This window comes from Opisthocomus hoazin, chromosome 1 (genome assembly GCF_030867145.1).
Source record: "Opisthocomus hoazin isolate bOpiHoa1 chromosome 1, bOpiHoa1.hap1, whole genome shotgun sequence".
Taxonomy (NCBI): domain Eukaryota; kingdom Metazoa; phylum Chordata; class Aves; order Opisthocomiformes; family Opisthocomidae; genus Opisthocomus; species Opisthocomus hoazin.
The window spans coordinates 78776381-78796431 of record NC_134414.1 but is presented as its reverse complement, the minus strand read 5'-3'; the positions used below and the strand labels follow the sequence as shown (position 1 = coordinate 78796431).

The 20051-nt window shown below is 44.2% G+C and overlaps 2 protein-coding genes across 3 annotated transcripts in view; one reads left to right on the top strand and one right to left on the bottom strand.

The window, feature by feature from the left end:
- GABRG3 (gamma-aminobutyric acid type A receptor subunit gamma3) overlaps positions 1-17811 on the bottom strand; it is a 364187-nt gene extending 346376 nt beyond the window's left edge. Inside the window, exons 1-3 of the mRNA XM_075427299.1 lie at positions 17638-17811; positions 16698-16815; positions 13189-13337 (exon numbers count right to left, since the gene is read on the bottom strand). Of these exons, the coding sequence (XP_075283414.1) occupies positions 13189-13337; positions 16698-16750 (202 nt within the window). The 5' untranslated portion in view covers positions 16751-16815; positions 17638-17811. The remainder of the gene's footprint in view (positions 1-13188; positions 13338-16697; positions 16816-17637) is intronic.
- Positions 16683-20051, top strand: part of GABRB3 (gamma-aminobutyric acid type A receptor subunit beta3) — a 211944-nt gene continuing 208575 nt past the window's right edge. The window contains exons 1-2 of one of the 2 annotated variants that reach the window (XM_075427234.1): positions 16683-16771; positions 19781-19824. Coding sequence is in view for 1 of the 2 variants with exons in the window: in XM_075427227.1 (XP_075283342.1) it covers positions 16749-16771 (23 nt within the window). In the remaining variant the exon portion in view is untranslated. The remainder of the gene's footprint in view (positions 16772-19780; positions 19825-20051) is intronic. The other variant, XM_075427227.1, reaches the window with a different exon arrangement.

The window sequence follows — 20051 nt, the reverse complement described above, 5'->3', positions numbered from 1 at the left end:
TCTTACTCACAGTAAAGGTCTAATCTCGAAACAGAAGAAAACTGAGCAGCAGCCACTTCTTATGTCAAATTAAATCAGCATCTGACCTCAGACATTCCCAGTGAAATTCAAATTAAAAATAAAAAATACAGGTAAGTTATTATATCACTACAACTACAAAAAAGACTGATAGTTCCTTTGAATTATATTTTGTTTTGCGAGGTAGAGGTAGCAAATACAATTATAATACCATTGTATGGCAAATATGTGTTCAAGTTTTGAAAGCAAAGACAGAAAAGTATAGTTCTTGTTTCATGTGGTCTCTCATGGATATGAACAGATAAAAACTGGGACAACCATCAGGTATAAATTTTAGACTTGTTATCATAGGATTTTAATTCAAAATACTAACCTCAACCAGGCAAAGATTTTAAGATTACTTCATCCAAATAGCATTGTAAAAAAGAAAGTAACTGAGTGTCCTGGGTTCAGCTGGGAAAGGGTTAATTTTTACAAGAAGGTGGTTGGGCTGACCCAAACCAACCAATGAAATGGCATGTTCTATACTATGTGATGTCATGCTCAGTATTTAAGTAGGGAGCTGGCTGAAGGAAGGGGATTTGCTACTCAGGAGCAAGCTGAGTATTGAGTGGTGAGAACGTTGCATGTTGTATATTATTTTTTATCAGTATTATTGTTGTTATTTTCTTCTTCCTTTGCTGTTCTGTTAAACTGTTTCTATCACAACCCATGAGTTTTGCCTTTTCCTTCTGGTTCTCCTCCCCATCACACTGGGCGGGTGAGGGGGGAAGTGAGAGAGTGACTGCGTGGTTCTTTGTTGCCAACTGAGGCTAAACCACAATGCTGAGTCTTAAAGTTATCGTGTCCTATTAGAAAGAACTGACCCTCTACCAGTCTTTAAAATAAACTGAGTTTCATGGAAAGGCATAAATATTTACATTACTAATTATTTCAAAGCCTGCTTAGTTTTTCTTTATACTACGTGCATTTGTGAACACTTAGTTCATGGACTGATTTAAGCCATGCCTGGTGTTGCTGAACTGCAGATGGAGCCTTTATTATTGCACTAAGAAAGTCTTGCTTAAACAACATATTGTTAATACCTCACTAAAAGTCGGTAATAAATGGATACTCGGCTTCTGTACCTTTATGATATTGGCATCAGCTCAAAATAGTTCTAAAAAACTGTCAGAAACTTAGAAAAATTACTGGCAGAACCATGTGTATATCATTACACATGCAGGACAGCAACTAAAGGTTATCAACAAATGTACCAACCTTCTCAAAATTTGAAATATTCTTTAATATATAGTAGTTAACTTTCCCTAAAAGACAATGTAAGCACATCCAAGAAACTGCAGTGTTAGACTGCTACACATTGCTATCTACGGTTAGCTGACTGCTTACCATAATCATTTTCTCTTCAAACCTGTTGGTTTCAATTGAGGAGGGAATTTATAAAGCCAATCAAAATATCTGCAAACAAAACTAAGGCCATGCCAATATTTAGCTAATAGTCCTCATCTGATCCAAATGCCAAGACTCTGAGACAGATGGAGTGTTTATATTCTGTTCAGCCTTGTGACTATTACATTGCAAAGGCACACCTCAGAGAAATTTTTCTACAAACTTTGAACAGTTCAAAAGATGCCTAGTCACAAGAGTCGTGAGTTCAACGCTGCCTGCAAAGCTCATTTAAGAAGCCAAGTGAACACTTAGTGTAAAGCTAGGTCAGGTATGTCTGGATAACAACAAAAAGCAGAAACAGCTAGAATAATACGCTGATCGCAAACACCCATGCAGGCCAACTACAGGATTTGTGTAGTTCTGCTTTATAGATTTACCCTGGTGAAAAAAACAGTACCTGAGCCTGAATCCCATTAAAATCCATGAAGACTTACTCTTGGACATATGCAAGCTGATCATGTGTGTAAAAAAAATTGACAGATAAACCAAGAGAATTTCAAAAGACTTCTGAGGAAAAGAACAAAGGGATTGTTATACAATTTCACAAGTCATGCAGGGAAGAAATCTGCAATAAGTTTGTGACATCTTCTTATGTTTATTTAGTATTTTAAATTATCCTGTCCTTTTAAAATATCTCTTAATTTTTGATAGATCTCCACTATTTAAAATTTATATTTATTCATGAATGAAATCACTTTTTTTGCTTCCTACAGAAAGCTTCCTCTGCATTTGAAGTCTGTCCAAATAGCATTTACTTATCCAAATAGTATAAATATTTAGAATTATTTTTTAAATTTTAATGTTGAGAAATAATTTTATTGAAAGCTTATTTAAACATGAGTAGAACTAGCTGAGCTCTCAGAAATTCTAAAATAAAATTAAAATTAGGGGTTTTTTTGAGCGTTAACCTTTCTTACATTGTTCAAGCAGCTTCCAGGTCTAAATTATTCTGGTTTTACCCAGAACAGCAGTGACAAAAACATTATGGATCAATATACATATATTTATAGAAGTAAAGAAATTAGCACTAGATTTTTAAAAGGCACATAACCAGATAACAAACACAGTATAAGTTCTGTTACACAAATACACAGCCACTTAAACTATGCCTAAGTTCCACAAGGCTTTTGAACACAAAAGACTAAAGATTGGCTCTATGGTAATGAGATTTTTTTTTTAAATTACTCTATAATGATATTTTACATTATCTCATTAGCACATAAATTGCTATATTTAAATTGGGATAAAGCTGTAATAAATCATTATAAAGTTATCAGTAACCATAGTAGTAGTGATTATAGTGTTAATGTTTACTTTGTGTTAGTGGTGATGACTGTCAATATTTTCCTATATGACCTTATAGGCAACATCCAATTACGTTTGTTCCTGTAAAACAAACTGCTATGATAGCAAGTCACTTCTTAGGGATAACTGTAGTCAGCTAAAAGGTCTATATTTTAGGACAAATTACCACATTTGAAGAAAGACATAGTAACAGGAAGTGTTGAGTCACCAGCCCTGGAAGTATTTGAAAGATGTGTAGATGTGGCACTTAAAGACATGGTTTAGTGGTGGACTTGGCAGTGTTGGGTTTACAGTTGGACTAGATGATCTTAAAGGTCTCTGCCAACCTAAGTGATTCTGTGATTCTATTCTATGACTCTATGAAGGTATCAGTAAGGAAAATAAAAAAGACTCATTCTTCCTGCATAGAAGAGAATGGGCTTGAGCAACAGATAGCAGTCAAAGTGCTCTACTTGCTACAGCCAAAGAAACTCTGACAGAACTGTCATCCCTATGTTTTAGGATCACACTACCAAAACAGGACTGCAAATGAAAATCAAAAGGGTAACCAAAAATTGGGTGCAGACTTTAAAGGAAGTTTGGATGACAGCAATACCAGGATGAGAACACAGTCTTCTGAGCAGTATTTTATTCACATGCTAGGTTTTGTTGCCATTTGGTCCAGGAGTGTGAATGACAGCATGCACATAAATGGACTCCCTCAATTAACTATGAATCACTTTTGTTCTTTATATCCCACCATCAATCAACCTTCGGCACTTCTATCTTTCGTTTATCTTTCCCTAATGCACAAGCTGTAATTTTTCCAGTATTATGTTGTTTGGGAATGAAAACTGTAGATCATAATTTTACATAGTTACACTGGTTTTACAATCAATCCCTAAATTTTCCATTTTTTGTTTTACTTATACTCATAGAAGGGGAGAGTTCCTATACGATATCATAAGACTGAACAACAATAGAATTTGTTCCTGCAAAGTCTAGCAACCTCAACATGGCCACTGTAGCACTGTACATCTGCCCAATTTACAAATATTTGCTCAGAATCCTCTTTAACAAAAAAAAAAAAAAAAAAAAAGACTTCTAAATACGCTTCTGCACTTGGAAGAGTCAGAACAGTCTAGGTAATCACAAAAGGAAGGAGAGAGAAGAAAGGGATTTTCTTGTGTATTTAATACCACAGACTTCACAGACTTTCCCTGACTCTTACCTAGCTTTCAATCTGTGGCGTCACAAAAGTCTGAATGCCATACTCCCAACCTCCTCTCAGATTTCTTAGGTGAAGTTATGGAAAAGAAGAGGAAACAAGAACTAGCAGATGCTACATACAGTTTGGGGTCTGACAGTTTAGATGGAGAGTTTGGCAAACATTAACTTTCCTACCTACAGTGACACTCAAGAAAAACATTCAGTCTGAGTTTGTATCAAGCCTTTTCAGCAAGTAATCACTGTCAGAAAATAAAACTCTAAATACGAGTTATCTGTGTAAATTAATTATTTGCATTCACAAAGAGAAGGTTGTATTGTAAGGGACATTGCTGTTAAGTACTTGGGTAAAAGACCTCTCACTCTAACACAAAACCAGCAGATTTTTGTCAACCAAACAGAATATATGCACGACATAAGTACTGCAAAAATACAAGTGGCTCACTAGAAATAAGACAAAAGAGCAGTTTTATCTACAAAGAACTGTATTACTTGGGTTGCTTTATGAGATTAGTTTCAGAAAAACAAAGTGTTTGAATACTGAAATATTTCTGTATGTTGAAATACTGTAAGTTCCAAATTACAGTGTTGCTTTCCAGCAATTGATTTAAATTAGGTGTTCTAAAAAAACATAAAAAAGAAAAAATCTAATCTGTTCATCCAAAAAATAAAACCACTTTTTCTTAAGCAGAAACATTACTTTGGAGGGCTTCGGGGTCATGACATTGGAATAAAATTTCTCTTTGTATTCTTTTAGCATAACATACTACGAGTTTTACTTGAGAGAAGGATAAGTAAAAAGTAGGGTGTTTCCCCTGACAGCTGAGAAGCTGTGAACCAAACCAGGTCAGAAACTGAAGTCAAGAAATCCCCCTTTACTCAGCTCCATTGGTTAAGTGATCAGAAAAGCAGAATGTAGGCATGAAAAAATTCACTGTCAACAGCCTGCCCTAATCAGAAATGTACCCATGGTAGATTTTGAAAGAGCCTATGTTTGATGCACGATACTAGTACCAGACAAGGATTAGGTGCAAATAACTTAATTCTTTGTTATGTTTTAAAACTCAAACATGGATCATAGTTTTCAAAATCTAAAACTGGGACTTTGGAGTGGCCATAAAGTAGTTTACCCCTCACTTATTAGCCTTGCTATTAATATTCTAGAAACGTTCATGGCAAAGTCTCCAGAAGAAAGCATCAATTACTGAAGATGCTAGAGAATTAAAACTCCTGCAGACAATAAAGAGACCCCTTCTATCCTCCCACCTAGAACGGAGATTGTTCTCGTTTGCATTGCATAACAATTCTTTCCTCAGGAATACTCACTTCCTTATATAGGTGTGCTTATACATAATGCATGGAAGATGACTGGCACTAGAATAGTCTTCATATTTACTGTCTCACTTATGGAAATGCACAGTTAATGGATATCCAGTTTGGTGGCTGAATCAGAACAGAAGTTTTCTGAAATAAAGACAATCCACTTTCCAAAAAAACGAGAAAGAGAAGTATCAGCAAGAACAATTAAAACACTTCTGGGTTTTTTTCTTATGACCTTTTTTAGCTCCTGAGCTCTCACTATATTGAGCCCTGTTTCCTAGCTGAGTCTTAGCCACAGTACTCCACATCCTCAGCAATGGGTTATTCAAGTTTCTTCTTCCATATAAACCTAAATTAGACTAATCTGCACAATCCTCTGCAGTGCCCAATACTAAGAAGTTGGATCCAGGACTACGGCTTTCCCCTCCTGAATGCAGCAATAATACAAACAGAATTTACTCCCTCTCTCCTTCCCATTGTGTACTACCTTTACACACTGGTTAGCTCTCCAGGTGCAATTATCTATAGTCAATCCCTAAGTGACAACTATCTCTCTCACTACTTCCTCTTATGTCAGACACAGTCTCTCGTAGGCTAGCACAAAAAAACACTTACAGCAGAAAGTAGTAATTCGACCTTGCGTGACAGTTTACAGCTTTCTCTGCACTATGATCTGGAAAATAGTTTGATCTGTGAGGCAATAAGCAACCTCTGTCACCACATGTGGGGAAACCTTGCTAGAGCTAATTTAAAGAGTATCAGGTGTGGCAATCAGCAGCTAGCAAAAAATAACTTGACAGCCACAGTGGTAACAGTCTGTGGTGCACTTCAGGGTTCATTTCTCTGTGGCGTGCTAGGAAGGCAGGTCAGACAGATGAAAGTCTGTGATACTGCTTCAGAACTCAAGGTTTTCATCAGGATTGTGCTTAAAATGTGCATCTCCTTTAAAAAGCAACAGAATAAAAGTTGTGCCCACTCACCCAACAGATCTGCTCCTTGCATACGCTGAGAAACAGCTTAAATTAGTTACACAAAGATCTTTTAACCACTTAAAAAGAGAACTGCTTTTAAACGCTACCAAGATAGCACAGTAAATCACACCAGACATCTGTGTTTGCCGACACAAACAAGCACTCCTATTTCTGCCAGCTACACTTCTACAAACCTACTCAGGGTACTGAGCGCTGCACAGCTGTTTGTGAGGCTGCTCTCGTCGGAAACTTGGCCAACAGTTATAAAGATACTTGGGGAGCAAATAAAACCAGCTTGACTCTCAAGACAGCTAGAACTGGTGGAGTCAGAAGATATATAGGCATTAAACTGGGACGTGTACGTATGTGTATATGTATATATACACACATATATACATATCAGCACATACACTTACATACTTCAAAGTGAATTTATTTGGGCTTATAAATACACAATAACTACAGGGGACCACTAGAGGCTATAGGGATCAAATAAACCTAGAGGATCCAAAAGGAATCCAAAAGTTACTGTAGCATAATCAAAAAGGAGGGAAAAGCAGTCATTAGTGGTGAAAGCACCTCAGAACACAAGCTGATGAAGCCTTCTTCAACACATCTAATTCAGTGCCTTCCCTAATATAACTATATATTTGAGAAACAGAAGATGCAAACATGCGATACAAATTATCTTACTACTCTTTTCTATCCTTTCAGTGAATAGTATCAGTACAATCAGTATTATTCATACTTTAATAATGTTCTTGCCTCAAGTTTGATTTGACATCAGCTTGACTTTTTTTTTTTTTAAAGCAATAAGGCAGGCAGTTTAGAAACCAGGTGCCAGAAAATATAGGAAAAATAAATTAATACAACAAACTACCACATTTATAAAAGACTTCTATTACATTAAATATGGAATTTGGCCTTTTCATTTCTGGCTGACAATTACAAGAAGCATCAGTTGAAAAACTTGATGTCAGCTAAGTAACTCTGAGGCACAGGAAGTTCTGTCCTATAACTTTCTATTCTTTGATTTGCGTTTTAATCTTATTTTAGCTTTATTTCTAATATTTATAATCACTCTCTGCTTTCAATTTCCCTGAAGAGCTTGAGTACACTAGAGTGTAGTCCCTTCTAGTTGGCTTTTCTCTTACCAGCATTATTTCGTTCCAGCCTCTGAACAAGAAATTAGCTGAAAGTATTAAACTTTCCCTGGCAGAGTATAAATAACTGCAAAGATCATTGGTACAGCTTGAAATGCAGAGGAAATAACTCCTGTGCTTTTTTCTATAATTTTTTAGGCATTTTTAAAAAATGCTAAAACAGAAATTTATCACTTTTTGCTAACATCACTTTTTCCCATTAGGAACACCATGGGGAAAGGTAGCGGATGGCAGTTCTGTCTGTTTATACCTAACAAGTGTGTGTAACTCCTTATTCTAATCCTGTTGTGTTCTAGTGAAAGTATTTCAGGAGCTGGGGAAAACAGCAGGTAATCACAGGAAGGCTGGAGATCACCTGGTCAGACTGCAGGATGTGTGTTTTAGAATATCCTTTGCACTGAAATTAGAGTGCTGAGGTAACTAACTGACGGCTTGTTAGAGATGCTCAAGGAACGGTTTTGTTCTCCAAAAATTACTGGTGGAACATAATGTTTTCTTTCACATTAGTAGGCTGAGACAAAGCAGGAAGCTTGGAGTTTAGCTCAGCTTATGAACTAATCTTAACATTACTATTGTCTTGTCATCACTGAAATTTTGGCCCACATTAGTTATTGCTTCTTAACGAACAAGAGGAAAAAAGATCTTTTATTTGAGGTAAGCAAACCAGCTACCTACCGAAAGGCAATTCTTAAGACTTACTGCTCTTCATGCTCACAATGAGTACTGCAGCTCTGAGCCTGGTCTAGGGTGAAATTTTTTTCTCTCCTGCTACTAATGGCACTTTTCAGAAACCTCTCACATACTAATCTTTTTGATGGGTAAGGTGACTTTCACTATGAAAGAAAAAGATAGCATACTATTTTCCACATGTAAAGCTCACTCAGGGAATGTGATAGGCAAAACTTTCACTATGGAAGAATACAGTTACAAACTTTCTGTCTCTTTAAGGCAACGTACATTCCATATGAAGATAAGCATGAAACAGGGTAATTAAGGCAGCTCTTCTCCTCCAGGACTGCATTGTGGACTAAGCTGTCCATTAAGGAAGGTGAGAAGGAAGGTTTCATTGAAGTAAACTGACTTTGAAGGAAATATGTTTTGTCATGTGCTATTTCATATACATGTGGTTTGCCTCGTTGTGTTTGGGTTTGGTTTTTTTTAAATGGAACTTAAATTTTAAATCAGTTAATCAAAAATTGAGCAATGGCAAAAACCTTGATTATTAATAGAACCTAAACAGGACTGAGATTTTTCTAGCTGTAATTATCATCATTCTACTCTGTGGCCTGTTGGTTTTCCTATTATTTCTGTTTTCATTTTACTAATAAAGGGGAAGTAAAATTTCAGGGCCAGAACTTGATCTTACTAAATGTCAGGTCTCAAGCCACTGTGACACGGGGGAAAAAAAATCACTCTTGCAGGGCAGTAAGCCTTACTGCACTTGGAGAATGCTGCATATACATTGAACAGGTCTTCACTTCAAAGGCCTTTGAAACAAACTCCAGAGTACCTGCCTATGGAAGAGATTTTAAGACCTTCATAGTTCAGAATGGGTTTTCTTGTTATCTGGGACTGGTGCCTTTTATACCATGCAACGGACCCACGATTCTCAGCCCTATAATTGTAGCTGGTAAAAAGTAGGTGGAAAAGATGCTTTGTCTCCATAAAGCACTTTTCTTTTTGATCTAATCAATACACCAGTATAAGCTGTTCAGTGTAAGGTACTTTCTTTTCTTTCCTTTTTTTTTTTTTAAATTCCAAAAGGCGTGTATGTTCTGTGGTATAAAGGAAAACTGCCAGATGCCACCATTAAAATGAAAACCCTCACAAGCTGTGATATTTCTGGAGACAAGAACTCTGCCAAGTGTGTGGCCACAGGGGATGCAGTCAGACATTCCCCTGCTGGTAGAACACTGCTTTGTTTCCAAAGACCAAAGGCCCCTTTTAGCTAGACAGGTCCTGTTAAGGTGTCACATTGCTGATAGTCTTCACAGAGTAACTATTTTGCCTAATACTTAGGTTGTTCAATCCACCCTTTCAAAATTGTGGTTTGTGATCTCGCAAGTGATGCCTGTACTGCTTAGCATACACTGAGCATGTGATCTGACTGACAGCCATTTACACGAAAGCCTAGGCCAAGTATAGGACAGCATAAGAAAAAAAGGAAAGAGCAAGTCCTTGCCTCACATCTTAGCCTTGACCTACATGCTCTTTACAGTGGTTTAGATGGGCTGGCCAGAGGAGGAGGAAGGAGGGTGGCTGAGTGTCTGTTCACAGTTCATTCATTGATGGCTATACTCCTGACCTGGAGGTGACATGACTACTGAAGAATTCAGTGCCCACAGTATGGCAAGTGGGCACTCAGAATATTCCTGTACAGTGCCAGGTAGTACCTGGATATGCCTGAGCTTGCCAAAATATCGGCTGCCCTGGGAAGGATTAAAGACCACAGACAAGTCACTGCCTGGGCCAGCAAGCGCTTCAATACCTTCTATTTGCCACAGTTCTCTCCTTCTCCCCACGGCCTTTGGCTTGCAAAAGTGTGTTCCCAAGTGATGTAAAAATCACAGTCCTAAACTTTGAAAGTGCAAAGAAGTCAGTATTTTCCTATGCTTTTCTGACTGCATTCAGAAAAAAGACCATTTCTTCAGGAGCATTGCCAAAGTTGGATGTGTTGGAGCGGGTCCAGAGGAGGGCCTTGAAGATGATCAGAGGGCTGGAGTACCGCTCCTATGAGGACAGGCTGGGGGAGTTGGGGCTGTTCAGCCTGGAGAAGAGAAGGCTCCAGGGTGACCTTATAGCAACCTTCCAGTACCTGAAGGAGGCCTACATGAAGGATGGAGAGGGACTTTTCACAAAGGTGTGGAGTGATAGGACAAGGGGGAATGGTTGTAAACTAAAAGAGGGCAGATTTAGATTAGATATTAGGATGAAATTCTTCACCATGAGGGTGGTGAAACACTGGAACAGGTTGCCCAGAGAAGCTGTGGATGCCCCCTCCCTGGAAGTGTTCAAGGCCAGGTTGGATGGAGCTCTGAGCAACCTGGTCTAGTGGAAGATGTCCCTGCTCATGGCAGGGGGGTTGGAACGAGATGATCTTTAAGGTCCCTTCCAACCTAAACCATTCTATGATTCTATGATCTGCGGTTAGAAAGAGTGGCTTTGCAATGATTGGAAAACTGAGTGAAGAGTGATGTGACATGGAATGGTGAGTGTCCCCTGTCCTGTGGGACAGCCGATTTGCTTACGGGCAGCACCACACAAACATAAAGGCCCTAATGAGTAGCTGACTGCATGTTAGTCCCGGATTTAACCCTCAGCATCTTTAATTAGCTGCACTTCTGCTTGATTCTGAGAATTATTTCTGTCTTCACAGAATCACAGAATGTTCGGGGTTGGAAGGGACCTCTGTGGGTCATCTAGTCCAACCCCCTGCCGAAGCAGGGTCACCTACAGCAGGCTGCACAGGACCTTGTCCAGGCGGGTCTTGAATATCTCCACAGAAGGAGACTCTACAACCTCCCTGGGCAGCCTGTTCCAGTGCTCTGTCATCCTCAGAGTGAAGAAATTCATTCCTACACTGGTTCATTCCATGCTTTCTATAAATTCCAGAACCTGCATTTTCTTATTGTATGCTCTGTGTTACCTGGTCCACTACTTTTTTTTTCCTACTAGTTTAACTGATATGTATTATGTTTTAACTGATCAGTGTTAATACTGGCACCTTCAAGGCAGGAACACAGTTCAGTTGCCAGGACAAGTCAACCATCCTGTTTGGAGAATATCCTTCTCCCAGACTGAAAGACGTGCTTGTATGTGAGGCACCAGCCAGCAATTCAGAGACATTAGATATAATGCATAATTCTCTAATATTCTCCTCGTATTCTGCTTGACATATGGCAGCAGCTCCTCAGATACAAAAGGGCAATGTTGTTTACCTGCATCAAAGACAGTAAAGGAGGGAAGAGGGACCAGGGAAGAAAGCAGAGGTGAACTAACTTCTCTGGTGCCTGAACAACACTCAGCTCAGTTTCTGAAATAGCCAGATTCCTATCAAACAGAAAAACGGCCTAGGACCGAAATGCTTGATAGAATTAGATAGATGTAGTTAGGAACTGAAATCTCTGTTTGGTACAATATATGAGGAGCTGTGTAATTTAACTCCTTTCTCTAGAAGAGGATTTATGAAAGTTTGCAGAGACACAAAAGGAATTGTTTTGGTAACAATGATTTTCCAGTGCTGTAAGGTATGTCTGACCTCTACTGATTTTATGGCAACTGACATAGGGACTTTGAATTATTACTTCGCCCCACATAGGCATAACAATTTACTCTGCCTCAGTCAGTGATCTGAGGGCATGGTGTACAAAGTAAAAAAAAAAAAAAAAAAAAAATGTGTGAAAATGTCTTCCAGATATTAGTATGGGTGGGGAACAGCATTAAAGGACTTCTCCATCAGATATTAAATATCAGCTAAATCCAGTATGACAAACTAAGGAGAGAAAGAGAGATAAATGTCACTCTCTGTTAAAAACAGACACAACTATTAAATATGATCTTTGTAAATACTACGGAAAATCAAAGTAATAGCTATGGGAAACAAACAAACAAAAAAAAACAAACCCCCTTGCTTTCATACCACGACATAGGTTTTTTTCTGGAATCGTTGTATTAATATGTAGCTATGAGACACTAATAATCGTAATGGTGAATACATACAGATAGCTCTTACTTCCCTCTAAACTGACCCAAAAGGATCACCCACAAAGTACATCAGTACATTTGCCATCAGCAAATGGTAGTTTCATTTATAATGAGTGGTGGGAATTCTCCCTCTAATCTCTGCAAAAATTTAGGAAAAGCAAATTATATTAGGTGGTTGTTTTAAGCATTCCCCTAGTTCATTCTGAAGTATGAAGGTGTAGTAAATGTAAATGACAAGTTGCCATTGATTTCTGTCATACAAACGGGCTGTGAACAAACTGAACAGCAGTTGTGCTATAGCCACTCTGATCTAAAGATTCAAACAAGGCAAACAGGGCGTAACCACAAAAGGTAAAAAAAAAACTGATTTGAAACTCACAACCTCATGACACAAATTTTTTTTTAAAAAGGAAAAGAAAATAGCCCAAAATGGTTATGTGCAGGTATCTACTGGCTCTTACCTAAATTTTATACCTGTATGTAGTAGTACTGCCCACAAGACACTTCTGTTCTATCAGATTTCTTTAGGAGATTAGATGTCTGCTGGTTTGAGGAAGAAAATCTCTGGAGCTGTCCTATACACATTCAAATCCTAGTCCCTTCTTCTCAGCATTAGGGAACATAACGTTCATGATCACATTTTGAAGGGAGTAGATGCACATTCTTCTCTATCTGTATCTTACTTTTTGGTTTGAATATGCTGGGGTTTTGATTGCTTCTCAGAGTGTGAGTTTTTCATATGCATGGATTGGATGACAAAAGAGATAAGTATGTTCCTAACCGCCAAAGACCTGCTGGATACGTCAGCGCTAGTCCTTCCATATCTCTACACAAACTTTGTACAAGCAAACCAGAGTTTAGCACACTAAATTACCACCACATCTTCCTGTGAGACTTTGTATTTTTTAAATAGTGACTTGGAAATGAACTTCAGCCAAAAAAACTTAATCTCCATTTTCCCAGACATTTGTGCACACTAACCAGAATATAACATAATGTCTTTTCTGTAGCCATAGATGCTTTTCCTCACTTGTGCAGAAAGGAGTACTTACTTCCAATATCTGGCCGTAGCTTTTTGTCATACTCTCTCAATAGCTTGTTTAGGATGAGAGTCACATCTGTGTCTTGTGTTTTTGGAGCTAAAACCCATTTTTGGTTAGTTGTTCCGTCTTCATATTCGTCCTCTTCAACCTTTCTAGAACTGCAATTAAAAAAAAAAATCAAACAAATACACGTTATTCTACATAACTAAATCTGAATTTACATTCTGAGTAAATCTCCACACATCTGAAAAAGTTTTAGACATGTCCCTTGGCTCTGCTGCCTCTACGGAGCCCTAGGCTGTTTTTGCAACAGGATGCTCCCATTAACAGTTGTTGAGTATCTGTGGATGGGTAATCACTGAGAGATGTTTAGAAATTATCTTCTACCAGTCTCTCAAAAAATTAGATTTTGGAAGTTAATACAGCTATCAGAGTAGTCTTTTATATCCTGTATTTTAACCACCCTCTCCCAACTAGTTAGTTTACAATATACTCTTAGGAAGAGCGAACATCTGCAGTATTATTTTATTAATACATCAAGACAACTGATTCATCTCTTCCACAAAGGCTAATAAGATTATTAAAAATTCAGATCTTTTAATACTTCTTGATCATTTTATCCTATTAATAAATTATTACATTCCCAGTGCCTGAATTTCAGTTTAATGGATTACAAGGCTTAGAATTAAGCTTGCTCCTTAAATTTGAGATGGATTATGACAAGCACAAAAAATTCATCGCATAAATTAATCTGAATCTCCCTGAAGTTATCATGACATTAAAAAAAAAAAACAGTACTACACCAAGAGTTGCAACATCTTTCCTTCATAGGTGGATTATTTGTAGTTTTAAGAGTTGCCCAGAACTCACAGCTAGAGCTATTTTCACACAAGACTAATTTCATTTGTATGGCTTCTTGTGCATGAAGAGTAAAATCTTGATCTGAAGATGTATCTTTTGGTCTTGGAAACCAAATCTCTTTAGGTCTCTTGCTGGAGAAGATCTACGACATTTAAACTGAGATGAAGTTATTGGGAGAAACGATAACATCAGTGGTAGAACTTCCAGTAGTAATCATGTTGCTTTGACCTGCAACTGCCCTGGTGATACGATATCATTTCACAACTTTTTTTACACAAATATCAATAATTATGCAAGGTGCAAAGCACTGGAGAATCAAAGGCACCAGCCCTGCTTATTCACAGGATGTGCTACACGCATCAGAGCAACCTCCTTTCTCTCGCTCCCTCGCCTTCTCTCCGGAAGGAGAGTAGCGTCTTTTAAAATATCTCAGATGTCCAGAAGACTTGATAGACACTCTCTAGTAACAGAAAAAAGTGAATACAATTACAAAAATTTAATCACAGAGCATCATTAACCCTCAACATAGCTTGTAGACCACCATTCGAGCATTTAATGAAACTTTTAATTGAAACTGCTCTACAGCCGCTACCCCCCCTAAGCTCTAGCCATGAATCTCTCAGTGTGACTGCTAGTGCTCTAAGTATGATTCCTGTATAAAAATAATTTTGAAACCTAGCCCCTGAGGATTTTCTACAGAGAGAGCTCGTATAACCAAATTGCAAAAGTAGAGAAAACTTAGGGGAAATTGTCAATAGATTACCATTCTTTCTCTGTTAGTTTGTTACATTTTTTAAAAACTTGATCTTTTTTTTGTGTAATTCATCCAATGAACATTAAAAAAATCTTCAGAGGAATTTTTGTGGTGTTCTTTTTCCTCCCTCGGCTTCATGACAAGCCCTGTGTCTTAATACTGCAGTTACAGAACCGTTCTCAAAGGAGGCACCTTTTCCAAACATACATGTTTGATATTTCAAAGCTGAAACCCTGCAGTGGTGCTGAATTGCCAGTAGGAAAGGAGCACAAATCCTACGTCTTTTTCCGCTGCACCCACCACAACTTTACTGGAGGCATTCAGACTGCACGTGGAAATGAGAAATGAGTTCAGGTAGGATCTTCATTCCCATTTCAGGGAGCTCCTGCTCTAAAGCCAGTCACTAGTAAGACTCCAAGGATTGACAGACCTTTAAATCCCCTCACTCCAGCAGCTTGCTTCCTAGAAAGTACCTCCAGACGATGTGAATTCCCATCTACCTTCTAGATTGACTGGGGGTGTGAGGGGTTTCACAGTGAATCAAAGTAATCCACTAGATACATATTTTTCAAAGTCTTTTCTTTTCCTCCTTACAAGTCTGTTACTTCACTTCCCTTGCTTGCCTCTGCACAATTAGGCTCCTTGAAGGCACTTGAGGTTGCATTTTCACCTGTAGCCTTACTGGGTGACTGCCAACTTCCCAGCATATTCCTGCTATCCACAGAAACAAGTCTGGGATGATGGCAGGCCATTCTCAAATTGGGGAGGAAGCAGTGCTGCACACCTTCCAGGCTCCTCAGGGGCCTCTAGTTTCGATCCTGTGAGGTGACAGAGAGGAGCAGTGCGTAAACTGCAGAGCAGGGAGGCTGGAAAACCCCGAGAGGTTGTGGGGGCAGCATTTCTTTCCTGCAACGCGTGTGTCCAGGGCTTGCTCTGGGGGCTGGCACGAAGCAGCCTCTAGTTCTTGTGGGGATTTGGGAGAGGGATGCTGCTGGGGCGTGAGGCAGCCTGCCCCGGAGAACATGGTCAATAAACGGGAAGGGGAAGGGAAGGGGAAGGGGAGGGGGAAGGGGAAGGGCCGGTGAGTGCGCCTGCAGTCCGGTTTGTGGTGGATCCTGCGGGGCGGGGAGCCGAGGTGACCCCTCTGCCTGGGTTATGCGGTGGGGGCCCTTCCCAGCACCCCGGCCAGCCGCCGGGGCCGGAGACGAGCCGAAGCCAAGAGGTGGCCGCTGGAGCTGCCGGCCGTGCCCCTGCGGCCCCTCACCGCCCGCCGGCCGGGGAGACCCTTCCCGCCCCTGAGGCAGGGGCCGGGGGTTCCCCGGCCCGGCCCTCCACACGCGCCCCTCCCGGCCCGGCTCCGCGGCCGTTAACGCCCGCCGGGCCGAGGCGGTTAACGGTAGCCGCCGTACCCCCTCCCCCCCGAGCACCACAGCAACCCCCGGCACCCCGAGCTGGTCCCGGCCGCCGGGCTCACACGTCCCGCGGCTGCCCGCTCCCTCCTCACGCCGGCCCCGTCCGCGGAGCCCCCAGGGCTGCCGGCCGCTCCGCGCCGTGAGGGGAGCCCGGGCAGCGCCCGTCGCCGTCCCGCCGGGTGCCGGGCCCCGGCAGACGCCGGAGCGGGAAAACTTTCTGCCGGGCCGGCTCGGGGCAAAGCCCTGGCAGGCAGCCTCCGGCTTCCCGCGGGGCCGGGAGCGCCGGCTGCCCGGGGAAGACGCGTTTGGGAAGAACAGCCCCGGCACGGCGCGGGGGGAGGCGGGGAAGAGCCCGCTGTCCTTCCCGGGAGCCGGGTATCTGGCGAACTCCGGCGAGCGGGGCTCCATCCCGCAAGCCCCGGTGCGGGGACCGGGGAGAGGAGATGAGAGGGAGAAGGGGCGGGGGTGAGGCGAGGGCAGCGCGGACTTACCAGGCGTGGAACACCGAGAGGAGGAAGACGACGGGCAGGAGCTTCGCGGACATGGTCCGGGCGGCGCTGGCCAGGTGAGAGGCGCGGCGGGAGGGTGCGGGCGATGCTGCCGGGCGTTCTCGTGAAAGGGAGGAAGGAGGGTACGAGGTGAAGCTCTCAGCTTCGCTTCCTCCGTACGCTCCGCTTTATACCCTGAAGAAAATACCCCCTCTCACACCGCTCCAGGAAGGGAGGGGGGGAGGCGAGGAGGGAAAAAAAAGCAGCAGTGGGACGACGGGGGAAATCCCCAGCGGAGAGGCTGCCGGGGCCAGGTGTAAGTCAGGCTCCGCGGTCTGACAGGTGTTCAGCGGGCACGGAGCTGCGGCGCTTCCCCCCCAACACCCCCCCCCCCCCCCTCCCCGCCTGGCAATCAGCCGCCGGGAGCAGCGGCGCGGCCCCTCCCGCTCCCCCCGGCTGGCGCTGGCCGTGCCCCCCGGGCTGTGCGCGGCGCGGCGGAGCCCGGGCCCCGGCGGGCCGAGGGTGGGCTGGGGCCGGGGCCGGGGCGGGGGGAAAGAGGCGCACCTCGGCCCCCCCCCCACCCCCTTGCGCCGAGCGCCTGGCCCGCGGCCAGCCCCGCAGCGTGGCACCGGAGCGCTGCCGGGGGCCGCCCCGCATCGGGGAGCGCCTGGTCCCCGCTCCCTGCCCAACAGGTACCCGCCTCGCCAGCGAGGAGCGGGGGGGGGGCAGCCGGGGAGCGATCCCTGCCCCCACCCCGGCGGGCGCACACGGGCGGGGGGAGCCGGGCAGCGGCGAGCTCGCCAGGCGGCGGCCGGCACCGGGGGCTTCTCCTCGCCGCCAGCCCCAGTGACCCCGAGGGGGCGGCTCCGAGGGGGCTGCGGCGCCCGGCGGCAGCTTCCCCCCGCTCTTTAGGGGTGCCCCCGCCCCCCAGCCCCACACTCACTTGCCGAGCGGGTGTGTGTCCCCCCCCTCCCCGGGAGCAGGAGGGGCTCTCTGCAGGCGGAGGGAGAGGGGTCGGCGCTGCCGGTGGTGTCGGAGTGGTCGGAACCGCGGGCATCCCCGCGGAGACGCAGATCCGTGTAACCGGTGCGGCTACAGCGGGAGAGCTACAGGGCAGCCTTCCGCAGACAGACAGACAGACACACAGCGCGGCGCGTTGGTACATGCCTCTGCATCTAGCTGGATGCATGGAGAAGTTTGCGTGCACTGTACGAGTGCAGGAATAACACCTATAGACGCGTAAGGTATGCCTGTATGTGAAAGGTACGCACAGCAAAGAGAGAGATGCGGCAGACCGAGCTACGTGGATTTGTGTGCACATTGGGAACTTTAGAATAAATGAGGATTTTTCTGCTGTGAGAACTCGGAAATGCGACCGCAGCCAAGTGTATTCCAGGCAAAAATAGTTTGGGTCTGGACGTCATGTGTCTTTCGGCTGCACTAAGAGAGCACAGATGTGACTTATAGCGACTTCTCTCCAGGTGTGTGTAGCTTTGCACCAGGCGTCAGGGCAGTAAGAACGTTTCCCTTTCCCTTCAGAATGGGAAATGACAAAATTTCCCTTACGTGACGGCAAGCTGGAAACAAAAAGCTCTGCTAGAGGTACAACGAATGATCGTTTTACTGTGATCAGAAATCTCAGAGGCATAAATCTTTGCTTCCTCCTCCCTTAGACATAATTTCCAAGTTCTGGGGGAGTCGTTTTATATTATGACATTACACATATATATGTAAAAAAAAAAAAGTTCTGCTGGAAGATGCAATCTTGCTTTTAGAATAACTCCTACGTGATGCCTAGAAGAGCTGGCTAGAGAGAGTTCTGTTCCCGAAGTTATTTATTGAAGGAACGCGACAGCTTAGGGAAAATCCGCTGTGAGCCAGGCAATTAATTCCCAGTCATGCACTTTAGGGTTTTTTTCAGCGTAAACGTCTCTTTACTAGATTATACAGAAGTTCTTTCGTGTTGACTTGGGCTAATTGCAGCTACTGTGAATCGCTAATAATCACTCGTTACAAGACTTGAGCTCTTTCCCGTCGCCAGCAGAGAAACGCGGGAGGACCCCGGGCCGCCTGCTGCCTGGAGAAAATAACGGCCGGGCCGTCAGAGGGACGGGACGGGACGGGAGGGGACGGGAGGGGAGGGGACGGGAGGGCAGGAGCTCGGGGGTTGCCCGGATTTCGCCACAAACCGCCGTGTGACAGCGCGCTCCGGGAGGGTTCCCGCAGCGGCGGGCCGGCTGGGCAGCTCGCCGCTCCGCCGACGTGAAGTTTGCGGGAACACCGGCGCCGGCGGGACCGCCCGAGCGGGGCAGCCGCTACCGCTCAGCTACGGGAGAAACTGCCGCCCGTGCCGGGCGTTTTGGGGGACCCGGGGGTTTTCTGAAGGAAACACCGCTCGGCGCTCCGAGGTCGCGGTGCCCGCCGTCCCCCACGCCGTGGGCGGTGTCAGCAGGCCCGACGGCGCCGGGGCAGAAACACCCCGCAGAGAGCCATGGCCAGCCCGGCCCCAGCGCCGCCTCCCCGGGTTCGGCAGCCCCGCGCCGAGGGGACCCCCGCCCCCCCCCCCCCCCCCCCCCCCCCCCCGCCGGGGTGACCTCTCCGCAGCGGCGGCCCCGCCCGGCGTCGCTCCCGCCGCGGCGGCGGGGTCCTCTGGCGGCGGCTGCGGGAAGCGCGGCGGGGCGGGACCGGGGCTGCGCGTCCCCCGCCTCCAGCCAGCGGCGGAGCGCTCCGTTACCCGTGTGCGGGCACCGGGTGCCGCTGCCGGCGCTGTGCGTGGTCACCAGGTCGCCCAGCCCCGCGGGAAAACCCTCAGTGTCAGACTGGCCGCTCCCCTCTCCCCTCGCAGCGGGACAGCGAGCCCCAGGGCTTTGCGGGTCATTAATTACTGCCTCCTCCTCCTCAGGCTGCCAAGGGGAAAAACAAGGTGACGTTTAAGATTTTCTTTATTTTCTTTCCGTTGTCCTCTATGGGCTACGTGTTAATGCCAAAGGAATACTTCAGCACCACTCTTTGTTATACCCCATCCCTCGGTCTTTTCTGCTTTTCCTCTTTTCTTTATACTCACATGCCTTTCTCTTACTTTTAAGCACACTCTCTGCATTTGCTGAGCCTCTTCAAATTGTGTGTTCAGGTAAGGATCATGATTATCCGGCACACGTGTTAACAAAAGAACATTTTATCATACCCCATAATGGTACTAAGATGTTTATATTCTCTAGCACAATAAAATGGATCCACGTTTTAACTTGCCCTTCACTGCATTTTCACAGAGAACGACTGTCTTTTCAGCCTGAGAGATACCAAAGGGATACCTCTGTGGTATTTCTTGTGAAGGGAGGAAGTAAAAGCCTCCAAAAA